Source organism: Muntiacus reevesi, chromosome 2 (assembly GCF_963930625.1).
Source record: "Muntiacus reevesi chromosome 2, mMunRee1.1, whole genome shotgun sequence".
NCBI lineage: Eukaryota > Metazoa > Chordata > Mammalia > Artiodactyla > Cervidae > Muntiacus > Muntiacus reevesi.
In genome coordinates, this window is record NC_089250.1 from 228,332,822 (window position 1) to 228,347,608 (window position 14,787).

Genomic DNA, 14,787 nt, shown 5'->3' on the forward strand with positions numbered 1-14,787 from the left:
GTTTAACATGAACATGATTTCACTACACACAAATTAGGTAACCAATGACCCCTCACTCATAAAAAGGGTTCTGCATTTACGAATGACTCTACATAGCAGTTATATGCATCAGAGAAAAACGGAAACACTAGAGTCAAGATCAAATTAACATTTGTGATTAGACCCCTTTTAGCTCATAGATTCAAGCCAGATAGCCCTCACAAGTCTACAGTTAAAAGGTGCAGAGAAAACAAAGGTCACTATGAACATATCACTTATAAAACTAGTTCCCATTCAAGCAATGTGCTTTCATTTCCTCTTGCAGCAAACAAGGATAATAGGATTACTTGTATCATTGTTATGAGTAATAAAGTGAAATGACACCGATAAAGCTTGAAAATTGCTTAGCACTTAGTAATAAGCATTTCACATAAGTGTTCCCATCATTATTATATTCCCCATAGATACCGGCAATTATCTACAACCATCCTAGAGATATGTCGATCTCTCCACTCATACAGATGTTTTCAAGATAGATGTAATCAAACAATGCGATGTTAATCAACTATAAAATGAAAATAACACATCTCACAAAGATACAGAATTTCATTATGTTAATGAAAACACTATTTTTTAAAAAGACCGTAAGACAAAAAATAGCAACTGAAGTAGGGAGAACTAAGCATGATGAAAAATGGGACTATCCAAACATATATTTTAATACCAGCAGCTCCAATTTCATTTACCAATAAATTGTCCCAAGAATCCTGTGATGGCACACACCATAAGCATTTACTTCCCCCAGCTTTATCTACTAGCAATACACATTCTTCTCCACCTAGAAAATTTCTACTCACTGTCCTCAGAATCTCAGTTCACATGTTACTTCCTGTAATCTTTCCCATCCTCCCCAGAACCGTCTCTTCTTTCATGGCCCCACAGCACTAAACTGACCGACAGTCCTCAATACTCAGGCTGTACTACATTAAGTTCCATAAGTATGTCTTCCCTGCTAGACTCTTAAGTTCTTTTAAAGCATGGGCTATGTTTTCAGTGCCCAGCACAGTGCATGACATAAAAGGCACACAAGATGCATGATAAATTGAACTGAAATAGAATTGGGAAGGGCCAAAAAGAGAACATTTGTTTTCAGATCCAAAAAGGAGACTCAAGAATGAGTGACTTGCCCAAGTCACAGAGACAGTGGCTGTGACAAAACTACTACTCAAGTTTTCTTTCCCAGTAAAATTCGAGAGGATAGGACAGTGTGTCTCATTCACTATTCCAAACTGGCTCCTCAAGCACAGAACGGGGATATATAAGAGATCCTCAAGTAGGTGCTTATTTATTACAAACACTATAAATGTCAATCCATAAATGTTGAGAAACAGACAAATGCTAGTTTAATTTTTGCACCATTCTTATATCAATTCTCAACTAAGAATTCAGAGAAATAAGCAAAATCACCTCGTAGAGCATCATATTACATGAAAGCAATGTATGTCAAACATTCTGCTTTTTGGCATTAGCGCATTTAAAGTGAAGGCTGTTTCCAGGCTTACAGGTTTTGAGAAGCCTGTCTACACAAACTGAATAGTTTGATAACTAAAACTGACGTACTGTACACCGACATGCAAAAACATTATTTATACAGCACAGACTATGTCAAACGCTAATAAAATGCAAGTGACAACTTGCCTTTGTGGAAACTAGACACAAGGATTCACATTTTGAGGAAGTTCAAGTTCACGAGCCAACAGCTACACCACGATTTGCTGCCCGCATGGGGAGGCGCTGAGGAGAATGCCTACTTCCAGTGAGTAAAAGATTTGGATTTCATCAATGGGGAAGGCAGTAAGACAGCCAGGACGCCCAGTGAACAAATGTTAAAGGAAACAGTCTCTTTTTTGTCTCTCAGAATTAATGGATATCAGATAGTATGAGTCCCCCAGGAAATTCACCTAAGCCAGTCCCTAGAAATCTCTGAAACACACTGCAATCTAAGAGGCCCATGAGGCTAAAAAAGGCCTGGGCACTATTAAGGACTCTCCAGAAGGTATTTCTTGAACAAGAAAGGGACACGAAAGCGCTACCAGGCACAAAGGTGGAACCGTCAGTAAGGGAGCAGCCTTTGGGCGGGTCCCAACCGCCACCTCTGAGCCTCAGGCCCTCCGTACGCCCCCGTTCCAGCCAGACGCCCAGACCCAGCAGTAGAGATCCCCTCAAGGCGGGGCGGTGGCCAACTCACTCAGAGGGGTCGCAGGCCCTTACTTACTCTCAGAGCTACCGAGCGAATACACCCCCTCAAACAGCAACGGCCATGGCCAGGCGCCGCCGCCCACCCGATCCCGGATCGGCCCGCCTGCGGCCTTTCCCGGCCTGTCCCCCAACCCGTAGGCCAAGCCTGGCTGGTATTAGCTCCGACCCGGCTGCTGGGCCCCGACTCCGCCTGCACGGTTCCAAAGCGGTGGGAGTGAGCAGTGGCTGGGAAAAGGGTCAGCCCCGGGCCCGCCGCCCCTCAGCACTCACCATGGCGACTCCCCTAAGCCTGCAGCGAGCAGCACCCACCCCGCGCGGAGCCTCCCGCGGTCAGGTGACTCTGCGGCCCCTCCAAGCCCCGCCCCCTCTGGCTCCGCCTTCGGACCCAGCAGAGGGCTCCTCGATTGGTCCCCCAACTCCCGTTATTTATTGGTCCCTGTCACTTCACGGTGGACTGACGGACCTAGGCGCCAGCCAATCTCTCCACAGTGTGTGAGAGGGCGGGGCAGTGCGGAGTAGCGGGGAAACTCTCGGCAGCAGGAAGGGGCCGTCGGAGGGAAAGGCAGCGTTCGAGTCTCTCTGGAAGGGAGGAATGGAATGAGTGGGAGCCATCCCAGCGAATTCACGTTTGGCTTTGACGTGTGTACTCGCAGCGCGCACGCGCAGAAGAATGGCCAGAATTGGTTTGCGGGGCTGTGTAACTTCTAGTCCCAGCCAATCCAGATGCAGCGAGGGGGAGGGGGGCCCAGCCTTAACTGGCGAGCGCAGCACCTGCGCGCGGGTTTCGTCGGGTCTCAGCTGTGTCTGTCTTTCTAGTCCGCACCATGGAGTCTGGTCTGATCAGACGTTTGGCCCCGCGCCTGGGCATCATCGAGCCGGAGGTGCTGAGGTGAGTCGGGCTGCGCACGCCCCAGTAGCCCTGCGCCCTCCTCAAATGAGGCCCATGCTTTTCCCGCGCAACGGCAGGATTTAGACTCTACATCAAGAAAATCCTCCCGGCAGTGGGCTCTGTGCGCTGGCCGGAGGGGCGAGCGGCCCCTGGGACCAGCTGGCACTGAGATGCACGGTGGCGGGAAAGGGAGAGAGGCGGAGAACGTGGGTCGTTTCCCTGAAACTTACTAAGAGTGCGTTTACGGCAGAGGCAGACGGGATACAGACCCCAAGGAGGGCAGTGTCTGGTGGCAACCAAATGCAGGAAACGAAATAGGTTGGGTGTGTGGAGCCGCCGCGGGTGGGGTGGAGCGCGGCCTGTGCCTGCTTTAATTTAAACAAACAAAAAACTTTCCAGAAAGCCTCGGAGGGGTTGCCGTTTGTTCTGAGACTCGATTGATAGAAGCTGCCAGCCACGGGAAGATGTGGGAAGAGGGCCCAAGCTGGCACAGTAAACTGTACAAAAGCCCGGAGATGGGAAGGGCCTTTGCAAGATCCAGGGTTAGAAATAAAGTATTTCTAAATACTTTAAACTGTGAAGGGCAGGACTTAACTCTGGAGGGCAGGGCTAGGACGGGTGCCTGGGCTGTGGATTAGTTGAGGGAAGGGAAGGAGCACTTCTTAAAAGACAGGAAGTAAGAAATCTCCACACTGTTTTCCATGCTGGCTATACTAGTTTGCATTCCCACCAACAGAACTGCCATATGACCCAGCAATACCACTTCTGGGCATACACACTGAGGAAACCAGATCTGAAAGAGACACGTGCACCCCAATGTTCATCACAGCACTGTTTATAATAGCCAGGACATGGAAGCAACCTAGATGACCATCAGCAGATAAATGGATAAGGAAGCTGTGGTACATATACACCATGGAATATTACTCAGCCGTTAAAAAGAATTCATTTGAATCAGTTCTAATGAGATGGATGAAACTGGAGCCCATTATACAGAGTGAAGTAAGCCAGAAAGATAAAGAACATTACAGCATACTAACACATATATATGGAATTTAGAAAGATGGTAATGATAACCCTATATGCAAAACAGAAAAAGAGACACAGAAGTACAGAACAGACTTTTGAACTCTGTGGGAGAAGGTGAGGGTGGGATGTTTCGAAAGAACAGCATATATATTATCTATGGTGAAACAGATCACCAGCCCAGGTGGGATGCATGAGACAAGTGCTCGGGCCTGGTGCACTGGGAGGACCCAGAGGAGTCGGGTGGAGAGGGAGGTGGGAGGGGGGATCGGGATGGGGAATACGTGTAACTCTATGGCTGATTCATGTCAATGTATGACAAAACCCACTGAAATGTTGTGAAGTAATTAGCCTCCAACTTATAAAAAAATTAAAAAAAAAAAAAAGACAGGAAGTATGGCCTTCTGCACTCTTAATCGTTTAGAACAGTGGTTCTCGAAGTGTAGTTCCTGGACCAGCAGCATCAGTATTTTTTGCCACTTGGTAGAAATGCACATTCTTGGGCCCCACTCTAGGCCTACTGATAAAAAACTTGGGGCTTGTTTTCACACGCTACAAGGTGACTGTCGTGTACAGTAAAGTTTGAGAACCACTGATTTAGGGGAAGGAGGAACCCTGGCCTCACCTGCCTGCCTCTGTCTGTCATAGTTCATGCTTGGTCCAGTAATGGAAGGCTGAAAGAAGGGTTGGCCTTTTTTGGAGGATTTCAAGAACTTAATTCTTCCTGAAAGGATTGGAGCACAGTGATGTTTGGAGTCAGAGGGTTTGTTCTGTCTTGTAGAACCCTGTCCTTCCCCAAAGGATGTGAGTTTCATTCCCAGCCCCAAATAAACGTGCATAAGAGTTAGGGTCAGAATGAAGTCACCAGGCTGAATTTATTGCTTACCAAAGTATTAGGCAAACTTCTGAAAAAGAAGGAGTTTTAGTGAATGTGTTGCTCAGGAAAGCAGAGGAGTACTTGCGACTGTCCCATGTGAAGTGTGTTGGCCTGTCTGCACGAACCACAGAAACCAGCAATGCGGTCATGTGTCTGGACCTTGCAGCTTCCTGCATGAAGTGCCCTTTGGACAGGGTAAGTAGGTCCCACTGAATGTCTGAATAACCTGGTGTGGCACTGAGTTTAATCATATGTTTTCATTTCTGGTTGTACTAGCCCCTGTCACAACTATGTTTTAGAATTTTCATCTAGAATATGTTATTCTAGATGAAGTTTAGAACCATTTTGTCAAGTTGGAGAAAAAAACTTTTTTGCAATGATCTCTTTACTCTTTACTACATAGTTTCCCTGAGCACTTCTTTCCTTATACAAAGCCATCTATCAAACTGCCACTAGCATCATGCTCCTAAATCACATACTTTAAAACCATCGTATTATTTTTCTTCCAATGTCACAGTGGTTGAGAGCTAAGCTATGGCAAGACTCATGTGTTGAGACCAGATCTCAGCACCGCCAGTTACTAGTTCTGTGAGTCTCTTGCGTCCTCATCTATCAAGTAGGATAAGAGGTATCCATTTCACTGGGTAATTGTAAGGAAGAAACACAATATACTATATATATATAGTCGGTACATATATATATATATATGCACACACAATATACAATATATATGTAGCACTCTTAACACAGTGCCTGTCACATAATGCTACACTGTTAAAATGGTGGCATGGTAAACACCATTGGCTTCCAATGGGTTGGCTCCCCATTGCCATCAAATTCTCCAGCCTCTCTTGAACCCTGCTAACCTCAAGCTATACTGTTTGCTTGACAGACCATGCACCTTAATGGCTGACTTTTCCATGCACTGCCTTTATTTTTTAAACCCAGGATGCTCTTCTAGCAAGCTTCTGTTTATCTTAAAATGACCCCGCCTTGCTGTTACATCCTTTATTAAGCTTTTCTTCCCCAGGCAGAGTTGGTGTCCCTCAGTTGTTATCCCTCCTGTTTCTCTCCCAGTTTCTGTCTCCTGTCCCTTCTGCACACACTCACCCTCCCCACGCCACTCCCACTATTTCCCTCCGTTTTTCCAGTGGATTACAAATTGGCACCTTTGTTAAAACAAGTAGCCTTATATATGTCTTCTGTGTTTTTTAATTCGTGGGCTTCACACGTGGCACTACTGGTAAAGAATCCACCTGCCAATCCAGGACACACAAGAGACATGGGTTCTCTCCCTGGGTTGGGAAGATTCCCTGGGGTAGGAAATGGCACCCCAGTCCAGTATTCTTACCTGGAAAATTACATAGGCAGAGGAACCTGGCAGTCCATGGACCTGGTTACAGTCCATGGGACCTCAAAGAGTCAGACACAACTGAGCATGCACACATGCGCATATGCATACACACACACTTTTTAGCTCACAGCTTGGCATTGGTAGCACTATGTTGTATTTTAAATCATCTGCACACACGTGTGACATGACTGCCTTTCTACAGGTAGCTTCTGTAGGTAGCTTTCTATAGGTGAGCTTATTATGAGCATTACTTATCTTGCCTGACATGGTTACTGATTTTTGAGTAAATGAAGCTAAACCTTTAGGTAGTGTGACTTGCCACAGAAATAATTAATTTTGAAAAGTTAACTTATTAAACAAGGTTAAAGGTAGTAATATAGAGCTCTTATGATTTTTATGATTCATTTCCTTTTCCTTTCAAAGGCTTACTTGATTAAACTTTCTGGCTTGAACAAGAAGATGTATCAGAGTTGTCTTAAATCTTTCGAGTGTTTATTGGGCCTGAACTCAAATATTGGAATAAGAGACCTAGCAGTACAGTTTAGCTGTACAGAGGCAGTGAACTTGGCTTCAAAGATACTGCAAAGGTATGAGGCATATAATTAAAACTCAATACTGATACGTAAAATGGAAGTATCTAATGTCCTGGAAATTTTCAGTTTAAAAAATAAATAACATGCTGAAGTGACAGAATGTATTTCTTATACATTTAAACTTACACATTGATGAGTTCTTATTTGCATTTTCAGTCCCTTTGAAACAATATTTTCTAACAAATAACTCTGCAAACACTGCTTTTACTTAGCTATGAGTCCAGTCTTCCACAAACACAGCAAATGGATCTTGACTTATCCAGGCCACTTTTCACCACTGCTGCACTGCTTTCAGCTTGCAAGTAAGTATTGCTTTTACCAGTCAGGAAAGTCTGTAATTTATAAATTCCTCATTCCCAAAGAATACTTCGAAATTTAGTTGATTTCAACTCAAAGCATATTTTCCTAAATAACATTGATAGTGGCCAAGTGACCCGACAACAGTTTATCCCACAACAGATCTGACAACTAGGAATTAATGTTGCCCGAAGCCTACTTGCCAATATATATAAGCTGGATAATCTGATTTCAGGGTCTGCCTTTTATAAATCGTGAAATCTGTCGTTAAAATAGCATTTAGTTTTGACTTTCCAGTCACATTTTTAAAGTATTGATTACAACTCTTTTTCAAGTAATTTATAAAACATTTCATTAATAAATTCTTAATTTGAATCTTTGGGGTTATCTATATGTATACTGACTAAAATTTTACCCTGGAAATATTGGTAATTGCTATCTTCATCTAAAGTTGTCTTGTTTTATCTTGCTGGAAAACTCCTCAGAAAACAAAATTAGTTGGCTGTTAGGAAATAGGTTTTTTACTACCTAACCACTAATTTTGATGTGTTTGGCTCCATTAGCTACTATTAGTGATTAATTGGCCTTAATAGAAAATGCCCTTTAATTCAATAAAAGTATATGAAGGGAATATGGCTATTATAGAAAACAATATGAACAACCTTACTTTTGAAACCAAGTTTCACTGAGCAAAAAAAGATTCAAATAGGTCTGTTATCTGAATTAAGAGGCTTTCTTTGTTTTTTTTCATTAGTGGTTGTTGTGAATTATTATTAGGGAGGGAGTTTTTGGAGGTGAGAGTGGTTTATATTCTTGTAGTAGTATAAATATAAGCATCTTGAGTTAAAGTGAATTAAATATTTTAACATGCTGTAATTGACATTCAGCAAATAGTTAATATGTGAGATTTACTAGAAAGAGTTCTATAAGGCATGAAGCACTACAGTAGATGTCTTTCATGTGTCCTGTTTGTTATATAACAGATAACATGTATATTATAATTCTTGCAGTACAATAAATAACTAAATAAATAGCTTTAAAAGGTAAGTTTGCATGGATTTTAGCTAATGATATGTGTGTGAAGTAAAGGGAAAATTAAACAGTTGGGAGCTCTTCATAAAGCCTGAGTGGAAAGGAAATAAGTTGATAACTGTTTGGCCAAAGAAGATAATAGTACTGATCTTAAGAACTGCAGTTTATCAAATTCTTTTGTAGGATTCTAAAGTTAAAGGTGGACAGGAATAAAATGGCAGCCACATCTGGAGTTAAAAAGGCCATATTTGATCGACTCTATAAACAATTAGAAAAGATTGGGCAGCAGATTGACAGTGAGTAATTCATTCCATGTTTCTAGAATGTGTCACTTGAAAATGTAAACCTGATGGTAAAAGTTAAATATTTTCAAACTTGCAAACTAGCTGCTTTATGAATTATATATTTACTCTGATGAGATCAATTTTTAGTAAGAAAATTGCTCTTTATTTTCAGTAACAAAATTACTGTTTGTTTTCAAATAAATAGCTTAATAACTAAAAACAACAATTAAAAAAAATGTTGCAATTCTGTAAATTCATGCCTAGAGAATAGATTCTCCCTTTTGAAGTCTGACAAGAAAAGCCAAAGAAAAGAGAAAGCAAGATAATTTCCCTTTTCCTTATCCTAGTATTTGGTCATTCGAGATACCTAATTTTTATTTGTGATCCAAAATATACCCCCAAACTGAAATTAAAAATAGGAGAAAAATGAACTCAGATGATATATATATATATATATATGTATGTGTGTGTGTGTGTGTATATATATATGTATATATTTTCCCCCCCCTTAAAGGAGAACCTGGAGATTCAGCTACTCCACCACAGAAGAAAAAGAAGACAGTGATTGAACCTTCAGCAAAGGGTGAGGCATGTTAATACTAGATGAAGACTGAATTTGGTACAATAGGATTAGCGTACAATGAATTTAATGCAGTGAACGGCCCTTTGCTGCTTTAGTAGCTTGCCTTAACAAGAGTCAGATTTTACATTTGCAGCAACATGGATGGACCTAGAAATTATCATACTAAACAAAATAAATCAGAGAAAGACAAATACCAGTGATATCACTTCTAGATGGAGTCTAAAATATGACACAAAACGAACTTATTTATGAAACAGACAGACTCACAGACCCAGAGAATAGACTTGTGGTTGCCAAGGAGACAGGGATGCAGGAGAGGGTTGGATTGGGAGTTTGTGACTATCGATGCAAACTATATATAACGGATGGGTAAACAACAAGATCCTACTGTATAGCAGGTACAGCAGGGAACTATATTCAGTGTCCTGTGATAAACCGTAATGGAAAAGAATATAAAAAAGTATATATATGTGTGTGTGTGTGTGTGTGTGTGTGTGTGTAACTGAATCACTTCATTGTACACCAGAAACTGTCACAACATTGTAAATCAACCATACTTCATTTAAAAACAAAAAGAGTCAGATTTTAGCTAAATCCTGTCAGTTAATCATTGATAATACCAGTTTTCCAAGCAGTAGTTTACACAAGTACTGTGTAATTAAGAATATATCTGATGGCCAATAAACACGTGAAAAGATGTTCAACATCACTAATTATTAGAAGAAAGAAAGTGTTAGTTGCTCAGTTGTGTCCAACTCTGTGTTACCCCATGGACTGTAGCCCACCAGGCTCCTCTGTCCATGGGATTCTCCAGGCAAGAATACTGGAATGAGTTGCCATTCCTCCAAGGGATCTTCCCAACCTAGGGATCGAAGCCGGGTCTCCCACATTGTAGGTAGATTGTTTACCATCTGAGCCACCAGGGAATCAAAACTTCAATGAAGTATCACCTCATGCTAGTCAGAATGGCCATCATAAAAAAATCTACAAACAATAAATGGTAGAGTGGGTGTGGAGAAAAGGGATCCCTTCTACACTGTTGGTGGGAATGTAAACTGATACAACCATTATGGAGAACAGTATGGCAATTTCTTAAAAAGCTAGTAATAAATCTACCATATGACCCAGCAGCCCCACTACTGGGCATATACCCTGAGAAAACCATAATTGAAAAAGGCACATGTACCCCAATGTTCATAGCAGCATTGTTTACAATAGCTAGGACATGGAAGCAACTTAGATGTCCATCGACAGATGAATAAAGATGTGGTGTGTGTGTGTGTATATATATATGTGTGTGTGTATATATATATATTTATATATATATATGTATATACACACATATTCATACAATGGAATATTACTCAGCCATAAAAAAGAACACATTTGAGTCACTTGTAGTGAGGTAGATGAACCTAGAGCCTGTTATACAAAGTGAAGTAAGTCAGAGAAAAACAAATATAGTATCAGTTCAGTCACTCAGTCATGTCTGACTCATTGAGACCCTATGAACTGCAGCATGCCAGGCTTCCCTGTCCATCACCAACTCCTGGAGCTTACTCAAACTCATATCCATCAAGTTGGTGATGCCATATTAAAGCATATATAATGAAATCTAGAAATATGATATTGATGAGCCTACTGCAAGAAGGATTGGAGACACAGATGTAGAGGACATAGTCAGGGAGGAAGAGAGTAGGACGAACGGAGAAAGTAACATCAGCATACGTACACTATCAGGTGTAAGATGGATAGCTGGTAAGAAGTTGCTATGTAGCACAGGAAGCCCAGTCTGGTGTTCTGTGATGACCTGGAGGGATGGGATGGGGGGAGGGGAGGGAGGCTAGGAAGGGAGGGAATGTATGTATAATTATGACTGATTTGCATTGTTTTATGGCAGAAATCAATATAAAACTAAAAATTTTTTTCTTAATACTTAAATTTTTAAAAATAGAAGAAAAAGAATACATCTGAAGACAAACTGTTTAGGTTCAAATCCTGCTTTATCATCTACTGGCTGTGCAGTTTTAGGAAAGTGACAATTTCTGTGAACCTCAATTTCCTAATCTATAAAATGTGATTAATGTTAGCACCCATTTCATAGAATTGTGGTGAAGACTGAATGGCATAATACAATTAAAGTGCTTGGTTCAAGGCTTGATAAATGTTAACTATCATCAAGAAGTCTTGAAATGCTTGGAGTATAAAGGAGAGTGAAAAACCAATATGTTAAGTTCTGTTTCCACTTTTCATTTTGGTATCTTATTCCCTGTTACCTTAATTAAGATAGACATTTTAAAGTAAATAAGCTTAATTCTTTCTTACTTATTTATAACATAAGGATTTTGAAACATTAAAAAAATGTTTTTTCTCTCGTAGAAATAGAAAATGCAGTAGAGACCCTACATAAACCGCAGAAAGATGAAGATCTGATACAAGATTATGAAGAATGGAAAAGGAAAATTTTGGAAAATGCTTCTAGAGCTCAAAAGTCTGCAACACAGTGATTTCAGCTTCCAGACTAACTTGTACTGCAAACCAGCAGTGCATCTGCCACCTCAAGGAAAATGTGAGGACTTTGGAAATTTGTTTAAACTTTTAAAACAAAGATCCTATTCTTAGTGGCAAAGAAGCCAGCCTTGGGGCTGAGCAGGATGGCTCTGATATGGGCAGCAAATTCGTTAGATCAGTCATGGTGCCTGGTTGACTCAGCCTTTGCACTCTGCAAAATGTAATTGATGCCATTTTGCTTTTTGTTTTGTTTTAAGCAAAAGACAGTCTCCTGCCCTATCCATAATATGAATTTCAGGCTGAACGGAGTCTAAGGATTTTACTTTTTTAAGTTTTTGTGTAAATCTCTTGGTTTGAATAAATCCATATATGGTACAATCTTAAGTTAATAAATATTACTTTTATATGCATTCAAAGTGTACTTTTTATCAGTTTGGGAGAATTCTTATGATGCCAAAAACTGTCTTCTCTGACGGGAAAAAAGACCTAGGTTGCTGAACTGAACCATACTGCTCCCCAGAGCACAAACTCTTGAATCAGGCTTTCTGGGTTTAAAACCCTGCTCAGCTCTTACCACCTGTGAAACCTTGAACAAGTTAATTAGCTTCTTTATCCTTCATCTGGTTATCCCTATAGCCCAGATGTTAAAGAATCTGCCTGCAATGCAGGTTCGATCCCTGGGTCAGGAAGATCCCCTGGAGAATGAAATGGTAATCCTTGCCTGGAGAATTCCACGGACAGAGGAGCCTGGTGGGCTACAGTCCATGGGGTCACAAAGAGCTGGACACAGCTAAGTGACTAACACACATCCTTCATTTCATCTATAAGTAGGAATAAAAGAGATGTCTACCTCATAGAATAATTGGAGGAGTATCTGAGCCAATACATGTAAAGTATTTAGTGCGGCTCCTGGTATAAGTATTTAGTAAGTATTAAAATACAGAAAGAAACACTTATAGAGGTCTCACATAAATATATATTAGCATCATATTAAAAAATTAAGAAATAAACCAAGGTGTGACAACATGGATGGACCTAGAGTGTTAAGTGAAGTAAGTCAGAGAAAGAAAATTACCATATGGTCTCACATGTGGAATCTAAAAACAAACAGAAACAGGCTCAGATACAGAGAACAAAGCGGCGGTTGCCAGAGGGGAGGAGGGTCAAGGGGACGGGTGAAATATATGAGGGAGATTAAAAGGTACAAATTATGTGTTATAAATAAGTCATGGGGATATAATGTACAGCATAGGGAGTATGGTCGATAATGTAATCACTGTATGATGACAGATGGTAACTAGACTGGTGATCATTTCATAATGTATAGAAATATCAAGTCACTATATTGTACATCTGAAACTTATATAATATTGTAAGTCAATTATACTTTAAAAAAGAGAGACCAAGGTTTATTTTCTTTGCTATCTACATACTGAAAAATATAACCTTACTAAATACTACTTATTTTAAAACTATGGAAAAAGACTGGGAAGATAAGTTGCTAGCGGTTCTATAAGGCATCATGCCAGACATGATTTTAACTAAAATTAAGAACACATGATCTAAGTAAATATTTTCATGAAGAATGCAATAAAGTGATTGCATCTAAATTGTTTAAACCTATTTAGGGTGGTATCAATAATGATGGTGGTGGTGGTGGTTTAGTCGCTAAGTCGTGTCCGACTCTTGCAACCCCATGGACTGTAGTCTGCCAGGCTGCTCTTGTCCATGGGATTTTCCAGGCAAGAATACTGGAGTGGAATGCCGTTTAGTTGTTGTTTTCTATTTGCTATAAATAAGGTATAATATCTGATACATAGAACAGAAGTAGTTAAAGGAGTGATTTTCTTTCCCAGCCCCTTTTAATTCTAGACACTTAGCAAGCTATTATGGTTAAATGCCATAATCAAATGATCCGAAAACAGGTACAATATCCCACAGTCCTGTGGTAGATGGGAATGAATGTGAGCTTTGGAACCACATGCAGTTACGTTTAAATTCTGGCTCTGCCACTGATAGCCTAAGGAAATTTCACAACCTTACTGAGCTTCAGTTTCCTTGTTTAAAAAATAGATATATTATCTACCTTGTGAGACTTGAAGGTAATGTTTGTAAAGTGTGTGATACTTACAAGGCATTCACTAAATAGTACCTCTGTTATTACTTTGATCTAAAATGGGTGCGTCTTTTCCTCATTTAAAAAGGTATATAATCCGGTTTTGGTGCCAAGATTTAGATTCTAGCTTTGCATCAAAATTAAAGCACACTCATTTAAAAAAATTAATTGTGGTAAAATACATATATAGTTTACTATCTTAACAGTTAAGTCAATATAGTCAGCAATGCTGTAGTACTTCCCCGGTGGCTCAGTAGTAAAGGATCTGCCTGCCAATGCAGGTGACACAGGTTCGATCCCTGGGTGGGGAAGATCCCCTGGAGAAGGAAATGGCAACTCCTTCCAGTATTCTTGCCTAGGAAATCCCATGGACAGAGGAGCATGTTGGGCTGCCGTCCATGGGGTCACACAAGAGTCAGATGCAATTTAGTGACTAAACAAAAAAAAAAACCAGTAGTGTTTAGTACATCCATATTATGTGATCTCCAGAACTCTTCACCCCATAAAGCTGATTCTACCCATGAAACCCATTAACAACTCCTATTCCTCCCTCCCCCAGCCTCACACAAACACCATTCTACCTCTGAATTTGACTAGGTAGAAAACTTCACCTAAGTAGAATTATACAGTATTTTTTGTGTGTTTTTTTTTTCACTTAGCATAATGTCCTTAAGGTTCATCCATATTGTGGCATATGTCAGAATTTCTTTCCTTTTTGAGGCTGAATAATTTACCATTGTGTGGATATACCTATACACTTTGTTTATCCATTTATCTGTCAATGAACATGTAGGTTGCTTAGACCCTGTTTTCTATTCTTTTGGGCATTTACCCAGAAGTGACATTGCTAGGTCATATGATGATTCTATTTAAAAATTTTTGAGGAACCACCATACTGTTTTCCACAGCAACTGCATCATATTACATTCCCACCAACAGTGTACAACAGTTCCAATTTCTCCACATCCTTGCCGATACTATGATTTT

At 40.4% G+C, this 14,787-nt stretch overlaps 2 protein-coding genes across 7 annotated transcripts in view; one reads left to right on the forward strand and one right to left on the reverse strand.

Annotated features, from left to right (window-relative positions):
- The window catches only part of VPS35 (VPS35 retromer complex component), a 28,637-nt gene extending 26,045 nt beyond the window's left edge, over positions 1 to 2,592 (reverse strand). The window contains exon 1 of the mRNA XM_065925251.1: positions 2,509 to 2,592. Coding sequence (XP_065781323.1) covers positions 2,509 to 2,511 — 3 coding nt within the window. The 5' untranslated portion in view covers positions 2,512 to 2,592. The remainder of the gene's footprint in view (positions 1 to 2,508) is intronic.
- Positions 2,593 to 2,762: 170 nt separating this feature from the next.
- On the forward strand, positions 2,763 to 12,094 carry ORC6 (origin recognition complex subunit 6). Of its 6 annotated transcripts, none has more exons than XM_065925253.1 (8): positions 2,763 to 2,877; positions 3,055 to 3,127; positions 5,045 to 5,225; positions 6,808 to 6,971; positions 7,190 to 7,279; positions 8,490 to 8,602; positions 9,105 to 9,173; positions 11,553 to 12,094. In XM_065925253.1, the coding sequence occupies exons 2-8, from the start codon at positions 3,063 to 3,065 to the stop codon at positions 11,678 to 11,680; spliced, it is 810 nt and encodes a 269-aa protein (XP_065781325.1). In that variant the 5' UTR covers positions 2,763 to 2,877; positions 3,055 to 3,062; the 3' UTR covers positions 11,681 to 12,094. The 6 variants fall into 6 exon arrangements, with proteins under 6 accessions (XP_065781325.1, XP_065781327.1, XP_065781324.1 ...); XM_065925255.1 differs by having other exon boundaries at positions 5,096 to 5,225; XM_065925252.1 differs by having other exon boundaries at positions 2,769 to 3,127.
- The last annotated feature ends 2,693 nt before the right edge of the window (positions 12,095 to 14,787 follow it).